The sequence below is a fragment of the Anopheles stephensi genome, chromosome 2 (genome assembly GCF_013141755.1).
Source record: "Anopheles stephensi strain Indian chromosome 2, UCI_ANSTEP_V1.0, whole genome shotgun sequence".
Lineage (NCBI taxonomy): Eukaryota > Metazoa > Arthropoda > Insecta > Diptera > Culicidae > Anopheles > Anopheles stephensi.
In genome coordinates, this window is record NC_050202.1 from 52,209,212 (window position 1) to 52,231,494 (window position 22,283).

Genomic DNA, 22,283 nt, shown 5'->3' on the forward strand with positions numbered 1-22,283 from the left:
TCTAGTTGAAGTGCTAACCCCCCCCCCCCCCCCCCTTTTCCAAAGTTGTTCTAGTTGTTCCCTGTTACACACTGTTACAGCATGGCTGGCAAGCCGTTCCCAGGCCGTACTATCATCGAGTGCTTGTTTCAACTGTGTTTAGGACAAATTTTTTCAGCTCCGAAATTTACGCTGTGTTTTCGTTTGAACCTGTGTGCATTGATGGCCGTTTCGGTATAGTTCCAAGTTATTAAGTGTGTAAGAAATGTGTTTTTTATATGAAAAAAAGGGAAAAAGAAAAAAGGCTACCGTTAGCTTTAAACACCTGATAGGCAGAACGATACGTATCGCAGGCAAATAGAACGGAGACAGTGTGCTGCCCGGGCACATCCGGCATGGTTCTAGCTGGGTTCTTTGAAGTTATATCTATTTGTTTTTTGAACGTTGCTTCACACCGTTTCGGAATAGCAGCATAGTAATTAAGTAACTCAGGAGCTTGTTTACAACAGAGGCCTGTAATATAAGAAATGTAAGAGAAGAAAAAAATGGTTGATGTTTAGCTGAAGAAATAGGAAACCCGAACCACAACAGCCAATTAGTTTAACGTTAAACAAAAACAACAACAATGTAATTAGGAGGATGAAACAACAACAAAAGAAAAACACATCAAATAACGATTGTATGTGAGCTAGAAGAAAAAAAAAAGAAAATTGTTTGATGAAATAAAAAAGTTGTAACACCATATAACGAAAGCTGATCTCTTTTTCTCTCCGTATTGTAGTTTGCAATATGCAGATGAGAAAGACGCGCCGGAGAGAAAGAAGAGATAGTAAGTTAACTTTAAGTGTAATAACAAAAAAAAGGAAGAAACAACTGATTGACTGATGGGTTTGCGTAATGCTGGAACAACATTTCGGCCAGTAAAGCTAGAAAAATTGAAATTACAAATAAATCATGCGAAGAAAAGCAATAAAACGCACAAAGGGAATGTTTTGTGGATCATTCGAAGTGGAAGAAAGGGATAAAGCATTTATTATGGTGTTGGTACAAGGCTTCAAGTGGTTAAAAAAATGGCGGTGAAGATCTTGCTATTTTGAATTCTATCCTCAAGCGCAAGAAGGAACATATTCTTGAATCTTGCGGTATGTTTACAACATTTTTGCTCCCTTATAGTACAAGAACGACTTGTTCCAGTCGTTGCACAGATAGCAGTCTACAATGGATTAGCTAGCTTGAAGAAGATGGCAGTGTGATAGCTTCATTCCCACCAGCTCTGCATTGCTCCGAATGGCACGCCCCAAGGGAGATGATGTTGCTTTCGAGAGGATCCTCCGTTACTTCTCCACTCCAAACATTTGTCGGCGATGGACGGACGAAATGATTTAACTCTCAAACAGAAGCAGTTTGAATGTAAACAGCGATACTTAGTTGTGCTACGACCTCCTGAGAGCAAATACAAAATGGCAAAACTTGGAAAACATTCGAAAGAAATAAAAACTTACTTCATTGCCTTTGGATGCATCAGCAGACACAACGCATTTCACGTACCAGGAGCATGTCTCATCCCCGGCACGAACACAGGGCTCCTGATATCTAACAAACATGCTGGTTGTTTCATTTGTTGCCATGGGTTACGAAAGTTACCGATGCGTGACCAAAAAGCTACCAGGACGGTCGCATGCAAACGACATTCGGGCGATACAGCACAGTAGACAGTAGTCAGTCGATATAGGCCATACGGTGTGCACCGGGACAGGATCCTTACTCAACCGGATTCAGTGTCAATCCTTTTTGTCATTCTAGTGATTGAAGTGAAGTAGGTAAGGTCGGCGTCGGCAAAACTGTGCAGAAACAGTGTGGTTGGATTGGAAAGTGATTCATTAAGTGAAGGTTACTGTGAAAAGTGGTCAAGTGATTTTGGATGCTTAAAGCAATCCTACAGGTAGGATTTGGTGCAATTTATATCCTCGATTGGGGTTCTATTCTTCTTGTGATTCAGTTGTATCACGAGCATCCTTTGCTGCCCTTTGTTTGATGGTGATTTAGCTATGTACGCCTGCAGGGTATGCAATCTATTGTATTCGCATCAGATTTGTGGTGAATTTGAAAAAAAGATATTGCATACCTTGAGGCGCTATGAATTGAACAAACGATTTACAGCGCGTGTGTCGTGCTACCAGGATTTCTTGAGGACATTTTGAAATTAAACGTCACTAACGTATTTTAATGACATCTATGATGAAATTCATTGACAAAACATCCACCAAAACCTTCCACCTTTAAGAACGCTCATATGATTCTGCTAGAAAAGAGTGAGTCAAACACAAACAAGAGACTGTCCCAACAACCCAATTGACTGCGTACATGAACATGTGGACAGTCTGTGAATGGCAACACGAGGCGTCGTTACTCGGGGAAAAAACACACACACACACACAAGAGCCCCGAATTGAATAAAGTCCAAGACTGAAAATAGATTTCCGCTCCCATCGCTCCATCCAGGTCCTGCTTCAGTCGGTCATATAATAGGGTCATGGTTTGCGTGACTGACCTGTCGCGCGAAGGCAACAACATCTTCACCGGTTCTTCGGTCCGGTGAACTTGCCCAGCTCAGTAGATAGTTATGTGGAGGGGGTTGGATGCGTGTCCTCGTCGTTCAGCGAGAGTGGTGTTGCGTGTTGTTTGCCCTTTCCCCCTTTGCTTTCGAATTATCATTTTTCAAGGATAAATTCTTGCATTTTATGTTTGGTCCGGAACTTCGTAACGACCCTTCCGGGCCTCCCCCACCCGGTTTCCATCGTTCCGGTTCAATTGTTTGGTCCGTTGCATACACTACACAAACAGACGACGACCACGACGGTTTTGCGGCATCGAATGTGGTGTCCTGTTTATAACTTTGTTTATCGGCATCGAGGGTTCGGGGAAAACTGTTATTGATTTTCTCTAACATTGTGAGTGGTTTTCTTTTTTCTGTCCTTTTTCGACCGCAGCAGCTGGTCCTGTTACTTCCCACGTTTAGCACTAACGCGACTGAGGTGCTGTGCCGTGCACTGCTAACATCGGTGATTTGAAATTGATTGGCCATTACATTCTTTGCTCGTGCACGGCAAATACACAGTGATAAGCCGAACCGTCCCTGGACAATGTATTCTAGCACCGGAATACCGGACGACGGTGGAGCATTGTTCACTGTCGATCATAATCCACGTGCCAGCTATCGGCGAGAGTTTGAGGAGATGGAAAATCGCATACGCCGATGGTAGGTAGCAGCAAGGCTTTATGATAATACAGTGCATCACTGCATCTGATACGTCGCTATCATTTCCTGCTAGTGAACGACAGCGTGCCGAGCTGGAGCGACAGTTTGAGGATTTAATGCGTGAACGAGCGGACTGCGAAAAGGCTGCCGTGCGGGCAATGAGACAACGGCAACGACGCCAGATGGAGGCAGAAAGGCAACGGGCCGAGCGTAACGAGAGCATTCTTCGGATGCTGAACAAAATCGATTTGCAGGCGGCATCGTTGGCGGCCAAAACGGATCGTCTGAAGATGTTGAAGGTATTTGTTGGACATTAGTGATTTAATTCTAAGTTCAATTTTTAATGGAAGACACTCCACAATTCATCCCAATAACAGACTCAGTACGAGATGTATCTGATGCGTACCTGGTCGACAGCATCCCAAGCCCTGCCAGCGTACAGTGTTCCGATGCTAACCGCACCACCGGTTCCGGTTCCGAAACCACCTCCCCAGAGTCCTCCGCGGTCCGAATTCGTTCAATATCTTACCGATTTGACGCATCAACAAACGGCCAGCCTTAGTGCCATTCCACCTCCGACAGCTTTAAGTAACTATCTTGCCTCTCAGCAGAAACCATTCGCATTGACACCTTCCCATGGTGCTCCCTTAGAACGTCCATATTCAAGAGCGCTTAATAGTAACGCTAGCTTACAGGACGATATAGCAACGATCAACTACGGGGCTAGTTCAACGCCGATGGGTGGTACAAGGGCCAGCAAGTTTGAAATGTCAAACGAAGACTTTATCCGGTATATTGACAGTGAGGTACTGAAGGAGCCGATACCGAAGGTTAGCATTGTTGCTCCTTCGCCGGTGGCTGAGGTGGCTGAAGTGAAACAGACTGGTGGAGCTTACCTTGAGGATGCAACGATGAGTGAGGATGAACCGGTCGGAGAACTAGCGAGCAAGCTGCAGGAGTTTAGCATGATGGTTGCTGATGCTGAGAATAAGAATTCTACAAAGGCGCAGGCACAAGACGACATCCAACAGTTGGATGAGGTGATGGAAAGTGATAAGAAGCTGGATGCTCAAGAAGCTCAAGAAGAAAAAGAGGATCGACGCTTCGAAGCAGCATCAGTGGATGAAACATTTGAAGATGATCGCGTGACAGATGTTACGACTAACTCCAAAGAATATCATTACAATCAAAGGGAAAAGCAAGATGATCAATTTGATCCGAAGGTCCAGGATAATGTGGTAGCTCAGGAAACGAAGATTCCTTACGACGTAGAAGAGTATCAGCCTGACAAGGAAAGTCCACGTGATTTACACGCTGCAATCCCACAAGAAGAGCAAATTACAAATGATGAAGTGACGTACGAACCATCTGACGCCAATCTGAATTATCTTGAAGGAGCTCCTCAGATGGACCAAAATGTGTACAACCCGGTACAATCAGAAGACCCGCCATATAACAACCAACAGTATGGTGCTTCGAGTGAAGCAATGCAGTCAGCTCTTACTCCAGAAGTGACTAGTGAGCAGCAGCAGCAACCGATACAGCAATTTGAAGGAAGAAACCAACACTGGACCACTGCACGACAGGCGTTACGATCGAAAGCATTCCCTGGAGTATCGTCTAAGCCACCGTCCCCTGAAACGGATCAAGCTGAGCAAGGGTATGCAGAGGGTATACAGAACGAAGCTACTGAGATCGAAGAACCCGCCAACGAGGATCAAACTGCCGTGCAGAGTGCTGTTCCAGAAAGTGATCCACCAAACACTGAGTATCCTATGTATTCTACAGAGTCGAACGATCCTTACTACCAAACCGATCAATCTGCAGAACAAATGCAAACAGCTCAAACCACCTCAGACCAAGGATATCATAATGATGCGATGGGTCAACCGGTAGAATATCAACAGCATGATGGGCAACAATCGGTAGCCTATCAGTACGTGACCAATCAGGAGGGACAGTACGCCGACGGGACGGACGGTGAACAAGCGCAGTATCAGTACCAGGAAGCTACCGATCCGACGGCAAGCTCCTATGCGACTCAGGAAGGATATCAGGCGGACCCGAACCAGCAGTATCAGTATGATGAGAACGCGCAGTACTACAACGATCAGCAAGCTTACGACGCACAGTACTACAGTCAAGATCCACAGCAGCAGCAGCAGCAGCAGCAGTACTACATGGATGAGTCCAATCAACAGGTGGAAGGACAGTATGAGCAACCGCAAGAGCAGCCAGCCGAACAATATCCCACGACCACAGAACCGAACGGTGATCAAACGGCGTACTATCCTCCCGATGGACAGTACGAACAATCGACACTTGCTAATCCCGAGCACATGGAACCAGCACCAGCTAGTACTGCTGCCAGTATTCCTGGCGACACTCAATTAGTTGCGGAACAAAAGAAGCCAGTTGAGCCTGCGGCCGTTATCGAGCCCACGATGGTGCAAGATAAACAAGAGCAGAAAGCTACCGACGTTTCACCACCGGCCCAGACCACCGATGAGCAGAGGCTGGCCAAGAAGGAAGGGGATCCGGGATCGGATGTGCCAACGCTAAGCACCGTGAACGATGAGAGTGATTTCGATTTCTCCTCCCAGTGATAAGCGCACACTGTTTGCTGATCGCACGTTCAATGCGCGAGACCTACTCTATGTCTCGCGCATTGTTCCGTAGAGTCTCGCCTATGTCCTAATACTCGCTAGCAAGTTTTCAATTAAAAACGTGCGCCATAGATAAACCACTTCAACCTTTAATGCACTTTGCGGCACAAGCTGTTGCGGCGGGAGGCTTTATTATGGCCGGATGGTGTGCCGGGTTGTTTTAGTCATGCGGTGGTTAGTGCTGTGTTTGGTGGTCGTTCCGGTGGTGACGGCTGATGGCCGGTTGCCGAACGATACGCTCCCGTTACACTACGATCTACATCTGGAGGTGACCGGACTTGGGTTGAATGATTACAGCTACCGGGGAAATGTTTCGATACGGATCGCAATCGTTCGTGATACGGATCAGATTGTCCTGCACAACTTGGGCAATACGCTGAGGTCGATTAGGGTGCGACGATGTCGGGATGGTGTGCCGATACCTCACCAGCTGCTCGAAACGGATGAAGCTAGTGAGCAGCTGCGCATACGTACCGATCGAGTGTTGGATCGAGTGCACGATCAGACGATCCAGCTAGTGATTGAGTTCAACAACACGCTTGGTGAGGACCATATGGGATTTTACCGCACACAGTACCGTGGTCATAAGCGAGTCCCGATGGTCGTGGCTACGACACACTTCCAACCGAGCTACGCCCGTATGGCGTTTCCGTGTTTCGATGAACCAGGGCTGAAGAGTACGTTCCAGATAACGATCGTCAGTAATGCTAGCTATCTGGTTGCTTCTAATACACCGATCGAGACGATCTCCTGGCTGCTGGATGGGTACAAGGTGGTACGGTTCGAGCGAACACCACCAATGCAAACGTATCTGGTATCGTTTCTGGTCGCCAACTTTACCTCCGTGCACGCCATGAGTCCTTCCGGCGTAAAGGTTGGAGTTCTCGCACCACCGAAAGATGAGAAAATGTTACAGTACAGCTTACAGGCGGCAACTACGCTGCTAACCAGCTTGGAACAGTACACCGGACAGAAGTTGGGCTTGAAGAAGCTAGACCACGCCGCTATACCAGCGTTCGGGAACGCTATGGAGAACTGGGGCCTGGTATCGTACGACGAACAGTTCCTGGTGCTGTCGGCAAACGCTCATCGGTTACAGCGTTCCCAGGCGGTACTGACAATCGCTCACGAAACGGCCCATCAACTGTTCGGCAATCGGGTTGGACCGGCGTGGTGGTCCTATCTGTGGCTAAGCGAAGGGTTTGCGACGTACTTCGAGATACTGTTGGGAAGTGAAGCGTACCCGGAGCTACTGCCGCTGGAGGAATCTTTCGCCGTACGGCACATGCGGCCCGCCCTGTTGGCGGATGCGTACGAGGGTGCCCATCCGCTCACGGTAGAACCGCTGGCAGCTGACTCGGTACGGATCGAGATGCTGTTCGATACGATCACGTACAGCAAGGCGGGATGCATACTGCGGATGATTAACTGTTCGATCGGCGAGCGGGAGTTCAAGCGCGGAGTCCGGCGATACCTCGAGACGTACCGAGATGGGATCGTGTCGCCGGATGATCTGTATGGCAGTTTCAGGCAGGAGCTACCGGAAGGTCCAACGGTGGAGCAAATCTTTCGCAGCTGGACAGATAAACCGGGCTATCCGGTGGTGGCGGTCGAGCGGCTTAACAGTTCCCATGCACGGTTTCGTCAGCAGCGGTATCAGCAGGAGGAGGAGGCCACCCGGGACACTGTCTCACGGTGGTACATTCCCATCACGTACTACACGAACAGTAGTGCGGGAAAGTTCGAGTACAGGCCAGCGTTTTGGATGAGCGAAAGTGATCAGGAGCTAGTGGTCCAGCTGGAGATGGACTGGCAAGATGTGTTGATTGTGAACCCGCGGCAGATAGGTTTCTACCGTGTGGAGTACGACGATCGTGGTTGGAACAGTATCGTGGACATTCTATCTTTGCTGCCGCCCGTTGTGCAGGCTAAGCTGGTGGATGATGCGTTCGTGCTGGCGCGTGTCGGACAGGTCGGGTACGAGATATGTCTCGAGATACTGCAGGAGCTGGCGGCCAACCCGAATCCCGTCCCGTGGTTAATTGCGATGGCGGAAGAGAACGTCGGGTTCTTGCAGCGGGTCCTTCAGTCGGACCAGTTTGATCGGTTTGTGGCTGGGTTCGTCGGGGAAATGTTTGGTCTGGCCGAAACCTTTACCCGGTCTCTCTTCCAGTCGCAAGCACTTGAGCGTGCCTTCGATTGGTGGGCTCGGTTAGGAGATTCCACAGGTCGCGGCGAGAGCAAATCTGGATCATCTGGTAACAGCCAACGATCAGCTTGTCCACCGCTAAGTGTGGAGAAAATAGTGGAAGGCTTACTATCACCCGATGAGGCCGTACGGGATCGGTTATTCGCCCGTTTAAAATGTCAGCCAAGGCAAGCGAATGGACCACTCCTGCTAGCGTTAGAACGGGTGAGCGAAAGCAAGCTCCTTCCCTTCGGCAAGCTATTGGCCGTGCTGGAGAGCATGATTAAGTCCTACCCGGGACACTTGCTACACCCAATCGTACGTTTCCTCGGCACCGTAGACCCGGTCGAGATGGGCCGCGATGGACAACGGTTGCAGCAGCTGCTAAATATAATCATACACGAGGTCACTGACCCGGGCGAGGCAGCGGAAGTTCAGAAGCTGATTGTCAAAAATGCTTCCGTCCTGGGGGTAAACTTCCCGGCCCATGCGAACACCGTCATGACGTCAACTATCAGCTGGCGGATGAAGCAGGTACCGAAGCTAAGGGAATTTGTGGCCGAATCACGGATGGCCAGCTATTACGGGAAGCAAGACGACCCAGCGGTGGTGCGAGAAGGAGGCCGATGAATTAATGAAGGGGGAGTTCCGGTGTTCTTTAACGTGTGTGTGTGTGTGTATGGAGGATGTCCTTTTGTAGGTAGGAGGTTTTATGGAGCTGGGCGCCATTACAGTGGGATGAAAATGTTTGTCACCGTCGCGTTTTTGTTAGGTTAAGTTTTCTTGCTATTTTGAATTATAATAAAGTTACTTAAGAAAGTTGGCAAAAATGTACCCGTGGCATAGTGCGTTGCTTTCGTCCTCCAAATCCTCGACGGCAGAGCGGCCATTGTTTTTCTGCCTGGTGGTCACTGTACATTTCTCTGCTACTTCGTGCTCCGGTTCGCCACCTCCAATTCCAAACGACCAATTTATGTGTACCGTTTCGATTAGCCGTGTGTATGGTTCGTCCCGGCATAGGTCACACCGACATTTGTCCCCCGACCGACACCCCGGACCGTGTGGGTGTTGTGTGCAACATGTGTGTCTCGGTGATTGTTTGCGGCGAACGGAGATTTGCTGGCGAGCTCACCTTCCCCAGAAAAGGGAATGATGTTGGCGAATGATCATTACATTAGTCAATATCAATGGTCAAACGGTCATATTGGATGCGGTGGATGTCGACGGTGTTTCGTCCCGTTGTCGTCATCGTCCTGTTGTTTTCTGGGAAGCAGTGACATGATGCATCTGCCACGGGGATCGTGTTCGGGTACGGTATAAAAAGTGTTCGGCTAGCCAGTGGACATCCTCATTCGTCGGTGAACCGCAGCTCGTGCCGAAAGTGAATCCTGGCTGTCTAGCGTGTGTGTGTGATTTGGGTAACATCTTTTGGGATTTTGGAACTAGAATCCTGGCCTAGCCAGGAGATGATCGGGCTAGTGCATGTTGGCTAGGTGTTTGGTGTAATAGGTTCCGGTGTACCTGCAGCTTGTCTACCACGAAACCAGTGTAACAAAGGGGACAAGCTGGCCGGAACACGCCGGTCCAAGATGTGGCTACCGTTGGCGCTGTGTGTGCTGCTAGAGTTTGCCGAAATCGTTAGTGCGTCGGGCGGGCTGGACGATGCGCTCGAGGTTACGTTCAGCGAGCGGACCCGGGCCGACTGGGAAAAGGTCTGGCACCAGGAGAGCCATTCACGGTGCCGCGAGAAACTGATACGCCATCTTTATTGGGCCTGCGAGAAGGATATCTATCGGATTTCGAAGCGTGGCGGCCGCGGGGATGACAGCATGGTCGGGCTGGGCACGGAAAAGCGTCCGCAGTCGGCGGGACAAAATCTGCTCGAGGATACGGCCATCCAGTTCCCGTGGGCGATTGATCGTGAAGTGGCCTACGCGTTTCTGCGAACCCGACGCAACGGGAAGCGACGATCGGGCGGCTCGATTACGGCCGAGTGTTGCACACGTACTGGGTGTACCTGGGAGGAGTACGCCGAGTACTGTCCATCGAACAAGCGATTGAATCAGTACCGGCGAAGGAAGTAAGGCGTGCGTTGCAACATGGTTCCCGGGTTACGCGGAAAGTGGTCACGTGGGGGATGGCATGGTGGAGGTAGGACTGGGAGTATTTTTTTTCTTCTCGGTATTCTTGATCATCGGTAAAAAGACGCAGCATAAATGGGGTTGTGCATTGCAGCAGCACTTTGGTTTTTGTATGTATAATGTGAAATAAAGGAATCCGCAACTACCTAAAAAACGGAAGCACTTTGGGCGCGCGCCTGTGGACTACCTGTTCTTTGAATGTTTGAGAAACCATATGGAGTTCGGTTGTTCATGTACATTTATCAGTCATTGGCTTTATTTCTACACGCTCATGATTATTTGGTCTTTTTCTTCTCCGTGACACTCGTTTCACCACCGTTCGTACGAAGGAAGGCCAGCTGGTAGGACACCCAGAAGTACAATACCCCAACGGCACAGTACACACTGGTAAGGAGCAGCGGCAAAAAGGGCAATCGTTCCCCCAGTCCTATTGCATCGTGGACAACGTTTTCGTACGCACAAAGCACAGGGAATCCGGCCAAGTACAGGAACTCCACCGTACGAAAGAATTGTCCACGATGAAGCAGCTTTAGCAGCACCACACTGAGGCCGGTGTAAACTGCATGCAAACTTATTTTTACCAGCGTCAGCTCGGGTTTAAACAACAACGGAAACAGTGAGTAATGTGCTACGACCCCAAGAAAAATGGTCCAACGCGCGTCGTTTTGGTTGCCGATGGCGAGCAGCGTCAGTGGGATCAGCACCATCAGGATGGCTTTCTCGTGCACATGCCAACCGAACAGGAAGGAAGTGCAACCGCACAGGACAATCGCTCGCACGAAGCTACGCCCGAGAGCGACGTGCGAGGCGGTTGATTTCAGTGTCCAAAGCTTTAGAAGAATCGGAACCATAAACACTCCCGTCAGGGCGAATGTTACTGCGGGCGTTATCGATGGCAGAACGGTGTGCTCGAATGTTTGCACCAGCCCACCGGTGCTCGATCCTTTAGCCACCTTCCCGAGCGCTACAGCTAGCGCTTTATCGGCCGTGTTGTACAGCGCCCAAAAATTCGGTGCCCAGTAAGCATGCGTGAGGCCACGCGTGAAGGGAAACAGCCGGGAAAGGACCTGCAACAATGGTGGGAGGGGGTCCGTGTAATAAATTCACATTAGTACCGGTGAAGCAATTAAAGCAGCCGTAATCGAGTACCTTACCTGCGGAATGTGTTCGTAGAATGGACCGAACGATAGTAAACAAATGCCCAGCACGATGGTGCCGAGTTTGATTAATCGCCCCACCGCTTGTCCGATGGTGAAATCGCGCAGGCAATAAAATCGTAGCAAATAAACCATATAAACGGGGGCCACGTACATGAAGATGTGTTTTAAGTTTAGCAGCGCGGCAAACAATAGGGCCGCCTGAAGGGGGCGATTTTCCATCAGTGCACCGATGCTAAGGAGCAATACGCCGAACAGGAATCCATTGTACTGGAAGTGGATATGGTCCACCATGAGCAGACCGGCATTGCCGAGGAGCAGTGCACCACCGATAAGGATCGAGCGGGATGCTGTATTTGGGGTTCCTGTGGTTAATGCACGCAGGCAGCGGCGAACGCCCAGTGCGTAGATTACGTCGGTTACGATGACGGAAAACCGCTGGAAGACAATCGTCTGCTCGGAAGCGTAATTGAGATTCTTTACGTCCAGCATGCGGGGATCGAACGATTTAGCCACCAGCGACAGAAGCCATTCAAAGTACGCGAAGAATGGTGGATAATCGAGTGTCCATTCGCTCGTTTTCTCATAATACCAGCGGGAGAGAGGTAAGCTGTGCGTGATGGCTAGCCAGTTTCGATGCACCTCAAAGTCTGTGGAACGGCTGTTGGGAAAGAAATGCATTTGTTTATTCGTCACCGAAGAAGGGTTGTGTTGGTTGTGCTTACTAGGCGGGGATAAACAGCAGCTTTACACCGGAAACGAGTAAAAATATGTGCCAAAACATTGTAAACGACTCTTTACTGTATTTAACCTAATAATAACGAACTAATAATGCGATGCGTTGGAATGGGGAACATTTAATCACCGACACCGGTTTCGTTGCAGTTGCCAACTCCTCAAAACAACAACAAACGCTAGGAGGAACTGTCAAACGCTACGTCAGCTCAGTGAAATGGACTATGGCTGAGCGTTTCGTTTGTTTTGACTTCGAAATGTATTTTTGTTTCAAGAAAAAATGAGAATATTTGTATTATTAAAGCTGGAAAACTCTACGATTTGATACTGCAAAAAATATCCGATAAATTGTACTGTATTTCGTTTAGATTTATGATACGATTTGTTCGATTCTCAAATTCGATTGACAAACGCTTGAAACGCTCGAAACGCCAAATATTTGAATTTTGCACTATGGTCCGTTAATTTAAGCGCAATTGGAAGAGGAGAGATTTGTTTTATTATTGATTCGCCTACCTAACGTAAAAGATAATTCGTATTTCCCCTCATCGTTGGAGCTGATTGCATCAAAACATCTTTCATTTAAGCTACAAATATGTTAAAACTAATGCCAATACCAATTTCAGGGATGATTTTTATTTACTATTTTATCTCAGCACAGTAGAGAATTATTAAAACACGTTGACTATTGTTTTAATTATTTTTATGTTGCAGAAGGAAGCATTTAAATACTATGGTAGAAATGAAGCTACTTATTGCATGCGGCTTTTTTTCCTTCCCTGTCCTCCAGTGTAATCTGCAGACCTCAGGGTGACTGTAACGCATCACTTCGCATCTTATCGGCATCCGAGCCATATATTTCCCGTTCGCCGAGGGTATCCACGTTCCGGCCGTACCCGCTCGTTATTGTACAGCCAGTAATAGTTTCCCTTGAAGAAGTATGTCTTGCCTGCAAAGCAGATGGCAGATGGTGGCCCCGGCGCACCGAGCGATAGTGCACCGAATGTCAAGGTTACCAGTGGCAGTACCAGGAAGTAATGGCACGATTAGAAAGGTTATGGCTAGTGTTTCCGGCTAAGCGCCAACTACAACTACTCACCGCTCGCAACTGCCGTGGCAGCGTCAATATTTTTCGGTATGCCAAACCAACGGTCCATGGATGACGGATAGCCTTCGTCCATCTCGGCCGCCGTATCGTTGTAGCGCCAGAAATGATCACCCGCAAACAGGTATGTTTTATTGTTTTTCGCTAAAAGTTTGATCGTGTGAAAGCAAAGAAGAGGGAGAGAGAGGGAGACAGAGACATGCAATTAAATCACCACTTTATCCGGCCCGGTTTCCATCCTACTCACGCCAAACGAGCGCCGCATCGATGCGCTTCAAGTCTTCCGGTAGACCATAGTCCGTCAGTGGTCGGACTTCCGGGTGCAGGAAGTTGAGCGCATCGAACACCCAGTAGACGCGCCCGGAAAACAGTACGATCGCATTATCGTCCAACCGCTCGTACACGGCATCGATGTGGGTGACGGTTTTGGGGAATCCCCGAAACACCTGCCAAATGCGCACGGGATAACCCTCCTTGATACGGTACTTCGCCGTCAACCGCCATAGATAGGCACCCTTGAAGATGAATATTTCACCCCGAAGAAGACCGATCGCATCGAAACTGCCGCTACATATGTCCGGCACCGGTACGTAGTCCGCGGGCATGTGTGGTGTGGTGACACCGACCGGTGACTGCGAATGGTGCCGGCTAATATGGTCGTCCACGGTTTCGTAGTCACCGACGAAGGTGATCGGGATGTCGTACACTTCCGTCGTGGAGGGCGTCGTCGTGGTGCTGGTGTAGACCGGTTCCTGTAGACCGGGATGTGGTTCGCTGTCCAAATCGGGCAGTCTCGGGGCAGGTGTAACGGTGAAGAACTCGTCCACCGTTGTCGCCGACTCGGTAGTGTACATCCAATCCGGGTCATCGGTGATGTGAGGGTTTTGAACTAGAACAAAAGCAATTTGGGTAATATCTGGCCCACCTCGTTCGGTTTCCGGCCCAAAAGTTCTACGTACTGTACAGCTGATACATCGCCAAGATGTCATCGTAATCGAGCGTTCCCTGCTCAATGCCCTTGTAGTACGGGAACATCAGCGAAGAATAGACCGGCGAATGGGCCAACCCCAACGAATGGCCCAGCTCGTGTATGGCGACCGAGTAAAAGTCTACCCCTTCGCTAAGGTGCGTCGAGTTCTCCTTCCAGTTTTCGTCCTCGTCGAAGTGTACATCACCTCCGTAGGCATTCATCTCGTACGGATAGAACGCATGGGCCAGCACGTTGCCCGGCCCATCGAACGGATAGCTGAGCGGATTGGCAGCAGAATGTATTAATCGATCATATTCAAACTCCCGCCAGCGCCCACCAACCCCACTACTCACTTGTCCCCGTGATGTCCGCTCCCGAACCCGACTATAATGTCCGCCGACGGGTCGTACACGCGCACAAAGCGCAACTTGCTGTACTTGCTCCATTCGCCGAACGCTTTGGCCATAAACTTGGCCACCGCGTCCTCACCAACCTTGCTGGACCAGTTCGCAATGCTGGTGGTGGAGAAGAAAAAAAGGGGGAAACGGTTTTCAAAAGCGGACCTCCTACAGCGCACAAGGTTTCGAGGGCCGAACACCAGCGATCATTAGCCAGAGGGATCACCCGGGAGATGAAAGTAAGAATTTGGCAGGGTACGAATCAACATCCCCCAACAGTTGTGTGTGTGTGTGTGTGTGTGTGGGGGGGGATGTGGTTTGATGTGGTCTCCTGTCGCTTAATGGTCGTAATCAGCGTCACGATCACGGGATAATATGCAATCCCTGCTCCATCCACACTATCTAATCCCTGCGTGGAATGTGAAGAACGCCGAGCCCGATGATCGGCGAAAAACTCCATCAACTTCACCGGTTGATGAATCGATGAAAATGCTAATGTCTAAAATGGCACCTGTCCGCCAGAGGAGGGGGATGTGACCGGCTCTGGCACCACAAGCCCCGTTCTCGGCTCACCATGGCCCCTCGCGCACAGTTCCAAAGATGGCGTACGCATGATCAGTTTCAATTAAAGTGAAAGTTTTCCTTTCCATTTTTGCACGGTGTTTTGGCTGTTTTTTTCTTCGTCTTCGTCGCCGTTGTTGGTGGTGCTGCTGTATTGGCTCGTTTGGCTCGTGTTGAGGTCCCGGTGCAGCGTTTGTTCGGTGCCGGGATAATGAATGGCCGTACCAATTAAACGAAAATGGCTATCGAAGCGAAAGCTAATGGCCGATCAGGAGTATCCAGTCGGAGCAGCCGGTCCACATGTGAATGGAACGGTATGCCCATAAAAGTGTGTGTGTGTTTTTGTTCGATTCAGTCCAGCGATTGGAACAGGTGATTGGATTGGAGGTTATGGAATTTACCGAAGATTGGTATGATTTTATTGGTTTGTTTAGGTTCCGGACTATTGAAGTAAAAATTTAAAAAGCTACCTCTGGGAATATATTTTTGAAGACCTTCTATCTCTTGGACAAACAACTCCTGAAGCACCCAAGGGTTAAACCACCGATCGACCTCGCTCGTTTTGACCGATCATCGATCATAGATTATCGGTGGACGGTACGAAAGCGATCGGGAAATCGAACGACGGCGTACGCAACGAGGAAGCGAAGCAACGAAAAATCGACCTCGCACCATAAAAAGCCACCCTGGCTGGAACTCCCCTCCCCCTCCCCGCTCCCCTCACAACCGGGAAGGGATTGTATGTTTTGGGCCGTATTGTGTGTACGGAATCGGGGTTAAGGTAGGGCATTTGGTTGGGGTGTCTTTTTGTTTTGTGCTCGTTTTTCATCCTTTGGAGGGATGGGATTTTGCTTTTGGAGATCAATTCAAAGTTTGTTTGGAGCCTTTTAAGCTGAGACAACGGACTTTTTGGCTACATGCGTCCGGACGAGGGTTGTTTTTTTACCTGGTTTTTTGTTGTTGTTGGCTACTTACAAGTATGTTATGCGCCGCTTCCGCCAACTCTCCGAACCGATCACGTACCGCCGGTGGCGCAATGATTGATCGTGCTGCATCACGTCGACCACGCCACATCGGGGCGCTGACATTAGCTGCACAACCGTCCCGTAATCGAACACCGTACCGGAACAGGTGCAGAAGGTTAGGCGCCGTCGTCACCGTGCGGGGTGTGTGGTAGGGTAGAGAGGGAGAGAGAGAAAGAGAGAGAGTGAGAGAAATTGGATTTGATTGGAGCATTATTTAAGGATATTTTTGTATGTGTATGTTGATTTTATCCAAGAGTTGTCTTTTTTCATGTAATATAGCTGAACAGGGTGGTCGAAGGGTGCTATATCACTAACGTTGGAAAAATGTTGATAAGACTATCCTCTAATAGAAAAGATTTATTATCTAGATTAAACTGTAAAGATAAAGTAAAGTAATCCTTACATGGGCGGCATGTATGAGTAGATCACCAAGCTAACTATAAATCTTGCCAAAAACTTATCGACTGAACTTGATCTGTTAGGAGAGTTATTATAAGTTTTCTTCCGATAATTATAATTTGGCCATAAAACCTCTACAGGTCTACGTTCTTCCCTTCACTTGATTAACCCATAGTTAAAGAGTCAGGACTGTACTGACTGTCCAACGTCACGGTATCCTTAAGTCTAGCGAGCCAGAAATGGCAGGCATGACCTTAGAGGTCGTTAGCCCAAGAAGAGAGCGAGAGAGGGAGTTGGATAGTCAATCCTGCGTACGGATAGGCGGGACCGGACGGGATTTGATACCCGATCCGCTTAAGCTAAAAAAGCGCCACTGCCGCATCGGCCATCGGAGTCTGAGTCATGAGTCTGAAAAACCTAAATATAAAGCAAGTGTGGCTACGGATAGAGGGCCCTTAAATGTCGCACTATTTGAATTTTTAATAAACTATTGGCTTCTTATTTATTTTTAATTTTATTATTGACTTCAATTATGGCTCGGTATATTATTGGCCTCCTATCTTGAACATTTTTTTATCTCTCTTGATGTCAGACCTCTGTGGAGACGCCTGACGCCTGAAGTACGTAGTGTCATCAAACCAAAATTGTAGGCTTGAACTAAGAGGTCGTTAGGCTATGAAGAGAGAGTGGGGGAGAAGAAAGATTCTTTAAAGGGTCTCTTTTTCTTTTCCGTAATGTTTCCCATTAATCGGAATATTATTAATTTCAAAATCTAAGTAAGTCAATCACTGGATATGACATTAGCCGATAATAATAAAGTATAAACAATCAAACAGGAAGAGGAGTTTTTCTTCATTTTGTATCTAGTGCTCTAACGAATTTATTAAAAAATATAGTAATCTTGGAACATGATAAAATAACCCAATACGCAAAATTAGTGTCTGAATTCAATTGCGCTCGAATCCTCCGCCCAAAAAGCATTCTACAAGAATATTGTCTAAATATTCGTTCTTCCTATTTCACATACACGTATAAGTCTTTAGCTCACCTCGATCGTTCGTCGATCTAGCACACCGGTCTGTGGTAAAGCACCAAACTTCTGCACGTGATTGATAGCATCCACGATCGCTTCACCACTGTACAGGGCTTCCGCTTGCGATGGTCCCTTCTCCAGATAGCCAAATCGTCGCATAAAATCGATCTACGAAGTACGTGCCAGAGAAGCAATGAACCGAAACCGATTTGATGATCAAACGATTATCCACTACGCACCATTTCTTTCGTGGGGACTGCCGGTGCACCATTCACACTTAAGCACAGACAACAGCACAGCACAACGATACTGGAAGCTACAAGATTCCTTGCGCATTGAACCTTGGGCGTAGGAATTGGTTTCATGATTCTTCGCCCACCCTTCTAAGCACAGAACAATTGAGTAGGGTCCGACCTAAAACGGCGCGTTTCACAGGACACTAAACCGACTGCAGCAGCGTGGTGCTTATCGATGCTGTTCCTTCCAGCAGCATAATTAGACTGTCGAGCCGGCTGCTGGATGCTAATTACTGTCACGATCAAGACGCGATCTCGCTGGTCCATTTCACCAGCCGATGCTGTTCTCATGCTTAGGCACACACACATCGGAGGCTCTAGATGAGCGTTCTGTGCACATGACATGCAATTGCTCTCCCCATCGCCCTCATCGCCATCATCAGTCGTATCGCAACCCAACGCTCGAGTTCGGCGCGTCGTCACCCGACGCACTGTCGACGCTAAATCCAATTAGCGACAGCCAATTATTGCTTACGATCGGCAGCAACCGAAGAGAAAGAGCGACTAGCATCAGTAAGTAAATAAATGAATGATTAATGCTTCGCACGCTGTGGCGGCTGTCTTCTTCGCTTCCCACCGAAGGTCAGAGGGCTACGGAGGCTCACCGGGAGGTCGCGTACTATTTTCATTGTCTCTCCCGCGGCGGTTTCGAAGCAAAATTTGCAAAAATTGCATCAAGGGAACTCATGTGTGTGTGTGCGTGTGTGCCTTTTGTTTGTTTCGTTAATTTGTGTCACCATACAGCATGTTGGGGAATGGGTTGAGCCGCCGGACTGAATGCGGCTGTAGTGACAGTTGCGTTTTATTGCAATTGAAATTCGCTTCAGGCTACGGCACGATTGGACGATCGAGCGATGGTGGAATGCAAATTGATTTTTATAAGTTTTTTGGTTCGTTTCTTTTTGAATGATTAATTAATACCATTTACGTCCTGCGTGTTTAACAATGTTGCCAACTTTTGCTTTCAATTGGACACTGGACAATTACACTCCACCGGCTTGTTACAGTCCTTTTTTGCATAAAGGTTTTAATTTTTTACCATTTTAGTCCCATGAAGCTATCCAACTCTGATAACCATTATAACATTAAAGTTCTTCAAAATACCCCTCTATATCCAAATCCGAGGTCAGTATCCCCGATAGAAAAGGTTGAACATCGCGAGATACTTCATGAAAAAGCGAGATCTTCGGATGGGACCCAAGTCTAAGAGAATCCGCCTTAATAACCAAGAAGGTTCAGGAAAATATTACTTACTTATTTATCTTGGTGTTCTGCTAAAATTCTTGAAACCGCTCACGGTCTAGTGCCGTCATCTGCCTAGCCATTTTCCCGGCCGTTCTGGCGGACGTATCGATGTCATCACTCCATATCAGTTCGGGTCTACTGCACCGCTTCTGCCTGTATGACTACGACCTGAAAGGGTTTTAAAGGCTATTCACATGATGTGACCAGCTCATCAGAGCCTGGAGAGACTAATTTGCTGCACCGCTCCACTGTGCTACATAATTTTAAATTTCACAGAGCTCGTCACTGGAACAACTCATCCATTGTCCTCCCAAACATACGAAGGCAAAAATCCTCCTAATCTAGACTAAGAGGGTATCGTCAGAATTTAGACAGAGTCCAAGTCTTAGAGGCGTATGTGAGTACTGGGACTATGAATGTTCTATTCAATCCAAACTTCGTCCGTCGCGACAGGTGTTTTGAGTGAAGAAGTTCTAAGTATGACCGGTTGGCAATCTGTTCACTTGCGCATAACTCAACACTAATGTTGTTATTTGTGATGACTTTTGTCCCAACATCTGAATAAGATTGGCTATGTTTAAGTAGAGCTGAGAATTAAATAGAAGGTAATCATTTGAGAAGGGTGATTAAAGTCTCTCATGTAATTTATTTCTGCAATGGAGAATCTTATCCAATCATCCTGTGGCCAAGACAAAGGTACAACGGATAGAACTCGATAGAGTTCAATATATATGAAAATGTTAAAGTTTGGGCTGAGGTCCCAAATTATGTAAACGATCATAATTTAATGCAGTGAAGAGAAATCAAACTTTTATCCTTGAATTCTTAGTAATCTAAAATCTCATTGGATTTTTGAAATTTTATCACTGCTTCAAAATATTATTGCCTTAAGATACTTAAGATGCTACAATTTTAATTGGGTTCGGCAGCTCATAGTATATGACTTCCTGTTGGTCCCATCAAATTGTAAAGTATGGCCTCGACATAATGAATGTTCAGTTTTGCTAACATAAGTGTCTGTTTGGGTTTCCGTATAGTGTCTCATGACTCCTGTTGTGTGGTTCCAGGGATGATACCGCTGCACATCACTATCGCAGAAGACACTTGGTGCTACATCCAGTGCCGAGACACTGACTGCAACCATCAAACTGTGACAGAAAGGATGGTCTGCTTATCCTAGAAGTGACGACCTAGATACCATCTCGTCATTTTGGTGAAGTTGAATTCTTCACCACACAATGCACAATGTCCGGAATGCCCGGAGTTAAGAGGGACACCTGAGCATGTAATGTTCGAGTGATCTCGCTTCATCGCTGTGAGACGCCGTATGAATACTCAGTTCGAAGAAGAAGTGTCTATGCTGAATATCATCCCTCTGATATGCTCTAGCCGAAATAACCCGTGCGCTATAGCAGAGATCATTAGGGTGATCCTTACCCGCTGCAGCAGGGACGCATTCGTATCGAAAGAGGTACAGTAGAGACCGGTCCAGGAGCCCAGCAGGATGTTAGTCGGGAAAATCTTGTCGTTATTGGTGATCCTGGCTTCATAATGTACTGTAAGGTGGTAATGATCTTCCTAGAGGAACATGCAGCCGCGATAGGTAGTAGACTACCGTTGAAAAAGTCTTATTAGATCTTCGGTGACCAACGGTGATCGTGAAGCGAAGAAGTCCGACAAATCTCACCAGATTGTTCATGTAACAATCGTCTATACCATTCATATCCAATGTCACACCTTTGGTAGTTTGGGAATGTTTAGCGATAGGCTCGAGGAGGTTTTAGTTGGTAAGAATCCGACCGTACCCAATCGGTGGTCCCATGGGTCTCTACAAAGATCTACTCCTCGGAAATCAAAAAAGTGTATGCTTGGACTTTTATGACGACTTGTGCGGTTAAGTTAAGTTCAAGATACTGTGTTCTTCCTATATGTTCTATTGAAAAACAATTTTTTTTATTCAAATAGGACGGCTTGACCGTATGGCTAACAAGGATTTTCCATCGAGGATAAACTGACTTACAGTTCGATAATGTTAGCAAGCATTTAAATTTGATTTATGCCAATCACTAAACTGCACTAGCTGCAGTGACATCTATTGGGAAACGGTAGAAGCAAACGTTTAGGCCACTTTTTCCCACTAGACCAAATAAGCCCTAATAAGTAATGCAAAGAAAACACGCAGTCCGAGTTCTATAAAAGCTTCTCAGATAATTAAGCCATTCGGACGACTTCGCTTCCAAAGACAAACAATGCAAAAGGGTACTAATTACATTCCGCCAGTGCAACGTCGTGTAAGTATGCAACTTTCCAGTAGCGGAAGATCAAACGCACTACACATTTCCCGGCACTGTCAATAGGGAAACAGGTGAAAAATGAAGAGCCGTCTTAAATGAAGCAATGACGGCATTGCTCTGTTCCTACCTTTCTCGCCACAATTAACTACTACCGATAAGTGCCACCACATTTTCCTTTGTTTTCACATCGCAAATGGCGAATTTTCTTTCACCTTTATTTAACGGTAGCAGCAGCTTTTGGCACCTCATCACTTATCTGCTGCGTGTAATTGCAAGCGAAGCAGAAGTTTATTGTAATGTTTTTTTTGCTTATTTTGTTACATTTAAAGTGAAGCAATTGGCATACAATCGGAGTGCCGCTTCGTCTTCACAATAAACATTGAACGCACAGTTTCTCACCGTCCAACGATAAGCGGCGCCAACGAGATGGTGTTACGATTTCCCACCACCGTTTTTTTTTCACCGCTTCAATAGCCGAATTTTCCCGGTGAAAATGCCAGTTTAAAGCGAGTCCGGGCGTTTGCGGTGGGCTTGACGGTTGTGACGACAATCGACACCGAATTATGCAAAGGCCAATCACCTTGGGAAAGGTTGTTTTTTTGTTGTTGTGCTGAGTTGCAAGAGGCCACCGATTTTTCCACGCTTTCAGTTTCTGGCGGTGAAAATGCTAAATTGGAATGGGCGGGAAAAAAAAGAAATCTCAGAGGCCCCTCTTTGGTTACAAATTTTGGGTGAGCTCAGCTACCTTCAGCTCATGGGACACTTTTACATTCGAGAAGAAAGAAGAGCTGTTTAACAGGACGATACATAAAAGAAAACATGCTTTATTGTT

General features: G+C 47.5%; 5 protein-coding genes across 5 annotated transcripts; 3 read left to right on the plus strand and 2 right to left on the minus strand.

The window, feature by feature from the left end:
• Positions 1-1,415: 1,415 nt before the first annotated feature.
• On the plus strand, positions 1,416-5,924 carry LOC118502693 (putative mediator of RNA polymerase II transcription subunit 12). The gene is made up of 4 exons (XM_036035209.1): positions 1,416-1,921; positions 2,970-3,238; positions 3,312-3,537; positions 3,616-5,924. Exons 2-4 carry the CDS (start codon positions 3,123-3,125, stop codon positions 5,842-5,844), a joined length of 2,571 nt encoding a protein of 856 aa, XP_035891102.1. The 5' UTR covers positions 1,416-1,921; positions 2,970-3,122; the 3' UTR covers positions 5,845-5,924.
• Positions 5,925-6,042: 118 nt separating this feature from the next.
• On the plus strand, positions 6,043-8,923 carry LOC118502692 (glutamyl aminopeptidase-like). Its single transcript, XM_036035208.1, has one exon. It carries the CDS (start codon positions 6,047-6,049, stop codon positions 8,720-8,722), a length of 2,676 nt encoding a protein of 891 aa, XP_035891101.1. The 5' UTR covers positions 6,043-6,046; the 3' UTR covers positions 8,723-8,923.
• A 125-nt stretch (positions 8,924-9,048) lies between these two features.
• LOC118502741 (probable insulin-like peptide 7) lies at positions 9,049-10,387 on the plus strand. The gene has a single exon (XM_036035306.1). The coding sequence runs from the start codon at positions 9,682-9,684 to the stop codon at positions 10,174-10,176; it is 495 nt and encodes a 164-aa protein (XP_035891199.1). The 5' UTR covers positions 9,049-9,681; the 3' UTR covers positions 10,177-10,387.
• A 66-nt stretch (positions 10,388-10,453) lies between these two features.
• On the minus strand, positions 10,454-12,326 carry LOC118502709 (probable dolichyl pyrophosphate Glc1Man9GlcNAc2 alpha-1,3-glucosyltransferase). The gene is made up of 3 exons (XM_036035253.1): positions 12,116-12,326; positions 11,388-12,051; positions 10,454-11,300 (listed from the first exon to the last, which is right to left on the minus strand). Exons 1-3 carry the CDS (start codon positions 12,172-12,174, stop codon positions 10,509-10,511), a joined length of 1,515 nt encoding a protein of 504 aa, XP_035891146.1. The 5' UTR covers positions 12,175-12,326; the 3' UTR covers positions 10,454-10,508.
• Positions 12,327-12,811: 485 nt separating this feature from the next.
• LOC118502706 (matrix metalloproteinase-2-like) lies at positions 12,812-18,125 on the minus strand. Its single transcript, XM_036035250.1, has 8 exons — positions 17,856-18,125; positions 17,632-17,784; positions 16,135-16,250; positions 14,554-14,715; positions 14,190-14,476; positions 13,478-14,119; positions 13,225-13,374; positions 12,812-13,074 (listed from the first exon to the last, which is right to left on the minus strand). The coding sequence occupies exons 1-8, from the start codon at positions 17,979-17,981 to the stop codon at positions 12,962-12,964; spliced, it is 1,749 nt and encodes a 582-aa protein (XP_035891143.1). The 5' UTR covers positions 17,982-18,125; the 3' UTR covers positions 12,812-12,961.
• Between the last annotated feature and the right edge of the window lie 4,158 nt (positions 18,126-22,283).

What these genes read in the sequence shown, in the direction of transcription:
- LOC118502693 (XM_036035209.1), top strand. Translation starts at nt 3,123, where the DNA reads ATGTATTCTAGCACCGGAATACCGGACGACGGTGGAGCATTGTTCACT. An exon ending in GAAAATCGCATACGCCGATG is followed by an intron (nt 3,239 to 3,311) that starts GTAGGTAGCAGC and finishes ATTTCCTGCTAG; the next exon opens with TGAACGACAGCGTGCCGAGC. An exon ending in ATCGTCTGAAGATGTTGAAG is followed by an intron (nt 3,538 to 3,615) that starts GTATTTGTTGGA and finishes TCCCAATAACAG; the next exon opens with ACTCAGTACGAGATGTATCT.
- LOC118502692 (XM_036035208.1), top strand. Translation starts at nt 6,047, where the DNA reads ATGGTGTGCCGGGTTGTTTTAGTCATGCGGTGGTTAGTGCTGTGTTTG.
- LOC118502741 (XM_036035306.1), top strand. Translation starts at nt 9,682, where the DNA reads ATGTGGCTACCGTTGGCGCTGTGTGTGCTGCTAGAGTTTGCCGAAATC.
- LOC118502709 (XM_036035253.1), bottom strand. Translation starts at nt 12,174, where the DNA reads ATGTTTTGGCACATATTTTTACTCGTTTCCGGTGTAAAGCTGCTGTTT. An exon ending in CTGCTGTTTATCCCCGCCTA is followed by an intron (nt 12,052 to 12,115) that starts GTAAGCACAACC and finishes CTTTCCCAACAG; the next exon opens with CCGTTCCACAGACTTTGAGG. An exon ending in TCTACGAACACATTCCGCAG is followed by an intron (nt 11,301 to 11,387) that starts GTAAGGTACTCG and finishes CCATTGTTGCAG; the next exon opens with GTCCTTTCCCGGCTGTTTCC.
- LOC118502706 (XM_036035250.1), bottom strand. Translation starts at nt 17,981, where the DNA reads ATGAAACCAATTCCTACGCCCAAGGTTCAATGCGCAAGGAATCTTGTA. An exon ending in GGCGATGTATCAGCTGTACA is followed by an intron (nt 14,120 to 14,189) that starts GTACGTAGAACT and finishes CTTTTGTTCTAG; the next exon opens with TTCAAAACCCTCACATCACC. An exon ending in CGATGCGGCGCTCGTTTGGC is followed by an intron (nt 13,375 to 13,477) that starts GTGAGTAGGATG and finishes TCAAACTTTTAG; the next exon opens with CGAAAAACAATAAAACATAC.